At 41.8% G+C, this 2,100-nt stretch overlaps 1 protein-coding gene across 2 annotated transcripts in view; it reads left to right on the top strand.

The window, feature by feature from the left end:
- The first annotated feature begins 620 nt into the window (after window positions 1–620).
- LOC118417284 (UHRF1-binding protein 1-like) overlaps window positions 621–2,100 on the top strand; it is a 4,898-nt gene continuing 3,418 nt past the window's right edge. Inside the window, exons 1-2 of one of the 2 annotated variants that reach the window (XM_035822792.1) lie at window positions 621–894; window positions 1,216–1,236. In XM_035822792.1, coding sequence (XP_035678685.1) covers window positions 793–894; window positions 1,216–1,236 — 123 coding nt within the window. In that variant the 5' untranslated portion in view covers window positions 621–792. The remainder of the gene's footprint in view (window positions 895–1,215; window positions 1,237–2,100) is intronic. The other variant, XM_035822793.1, reaches the window with a different exon arrangement.

Genomic DNA, 2,100 nt, shown 5'->3' with positions numbered 1-2,100 from the left:
TCAGAACTGCGCTACAGTAACTGCATGCCGCATATGTTAGCGTTCATCCAGCCTACTGTTCTCCTGTAGATTTAGGGTTTAAAGTGTGTCGCTTCATTTTGATCCCTCGTTTCTTTTCCCTTTTCTCAGATCCGTCCCATCATTCCCGGTCAGGGGCTCTCTGGTTCCTGTTACCCACAATCCTTTGTTCTTTTCAGTCGTTTACTTTGTCAATTATTCCTTTTTTTCTTAATTAATACTAATTTGATTTCTTTGTTTTCAGGAATGCATGACTTTTTCGATTCATAAAATTGTATTTTACCAGGTCATCTTTTATTTTTGTTTATTTTAGCATTTTGCAAAAATGTAAAGCTCAGAGAGTTAAGAATCCTTAGTAAATACTGAAAAGACAAGTAGACAGTAGACGCCACCAGAAAGAAAGATATGTTGAGCTACCAGCTGAACACAGCAATTGTCAACAGAAATATATCTGAGGTTGCCTGCCAGGGTAAAACTCTTGTGAAAAGTGAAAAAAAGCAACAGTCACTTAGACTGACTTGACAGTTTTTGGGGTTTGCTTTGGCGCTAAGTTTCAACTATGAGCTTTTTAGAACACCAGGATTATGAAGTTGATGGTTTTTGTAACGTCCCATTGCAGGAAAGAAAGACGTGCCCCTACCGCCTCCGACGGACGCCTTTCCGCACGTCTCGGCTCGCCTGGAGAGCGGGCCGCATGCAGCGCGGTACTCTCCCAACGCCCCCAAGCTGGGTCACCTGGAACTGCAGCTGCAGGGCGCGGCCGGGGTCGTTACCATGTCGACGCTGACAGGGGTTGCGAGCCTGATCGAGGATGAGATTCTCACCACCCCCATGCCGATGAGAGTGGATTTCGTCGATTCGCAGTTAAGCCTTGTGGTGAGTTAACGTTTTTGGCTACACCCCAGGGGCGGAGGCCGTTCTGCTCGGTACTACAACCTGTGGTGCCATTCCAACACCTGGATGATACTGTCATCTTTTAGATTTTGCTTTTGCCATTTCATCCAATTTGAACTGATTTCCGAACATATTCAACATGTGGTACATGGTTTTGTGAGAATTGATTTTCTCGTCCTTTTTTTGTTCCTCATTGTTCAACACTTTTATGAGAATTTGTTTGTTTTTTGGTGGATGTTTTAAGACAATGTACTGCATTGTTATTACACTTTCACGTCCGTCTCTCTTGTTCTGTTGTCTCAGATCAAGCTTTTCCTACCTTTGGTAAGTCCCAAATGGCACAGACACGGTTGTTCTTAAACACATTGTCTTGTAAATCATCACTCTTTCTAGATGTCTGTCTAGATGTAATTGTTGCTGTTTTATTTTATACAACTCACCTTTCTTCACTTCTAATTTTTTCATGAAATATTGTTTGCCATGTCGCTGATGGACACCTTTGATAGCCTTTTGTAATGACACATTGCAGAATTTCTGAATTTAAGTTTACCCAACGTTAAATGGAAGGAAGCAAACAATAGCAGTGCTCGAAATACCACCTGCATATGCAGGTTAGTACAGGTAAAATTGGAGCTGTGCAGGTATTTCTGGTGTCTACCTGCACCTAACCTGCACTGGTCCATGTAAAGGGTTTTAAACATAAATGTCCTGTGATGTAGGTATACATGTATGTGGATTGTTATTAGCTGCATTGACTTTTACCACCAGTAAGTATAAATACCAATGGTTCCCGAACAATTCTAGTATGATCCATACTTCCTAAATCTAGAGTGGTGCAGGTAAAATTTGTCTGGTGCAGGTAATTTTCAATGTTACCTGCACCAGTGCAGGTATGCAGAAAAAGTATTTCGAACCCTGAATAGTGTGTCAGATTAATCAGTGAATAATGTAACAGTTATAAGGTAAACACCTTGCTCCAACCAATTTCCCACACACCCCACTGTGAGCAGTCTGATTGTATGTCTGTTTGAGAACTTTGACTGTATGTTGTTCACCTGTGGATTTGGGTTTCCCGCTTGCTCGATTTAGGAGTTCTGGGTAAGACTTCAAGAAACTTCTGCCCTGCCCCTTTACTGTTTTTTCTTGATTCGAAGAGTCAATATTTTGCACAACTCTGATCTGTGCCTT

The sequence above is a fragment of the Branchiostoma floridae genome, chromosome 6 (assembly GCF_000003815.2).
Source record: "Branchiostoma floridae strain S238N-H82 chromosome 6, Bfl_VNyyK, whole genome shotgun sequence".
Classification (NCBI taxonomy): domain Eukaryota; kingdom Metazoa; phylum Chordata; class Leptocardii; order Amphioxiformes; family Branchiostomatidae; genus Branchiostoma; species Branchiostoma floridae.
This window is presented reverse-complemented; position numbering and strand designations above follow the sequence as displayed.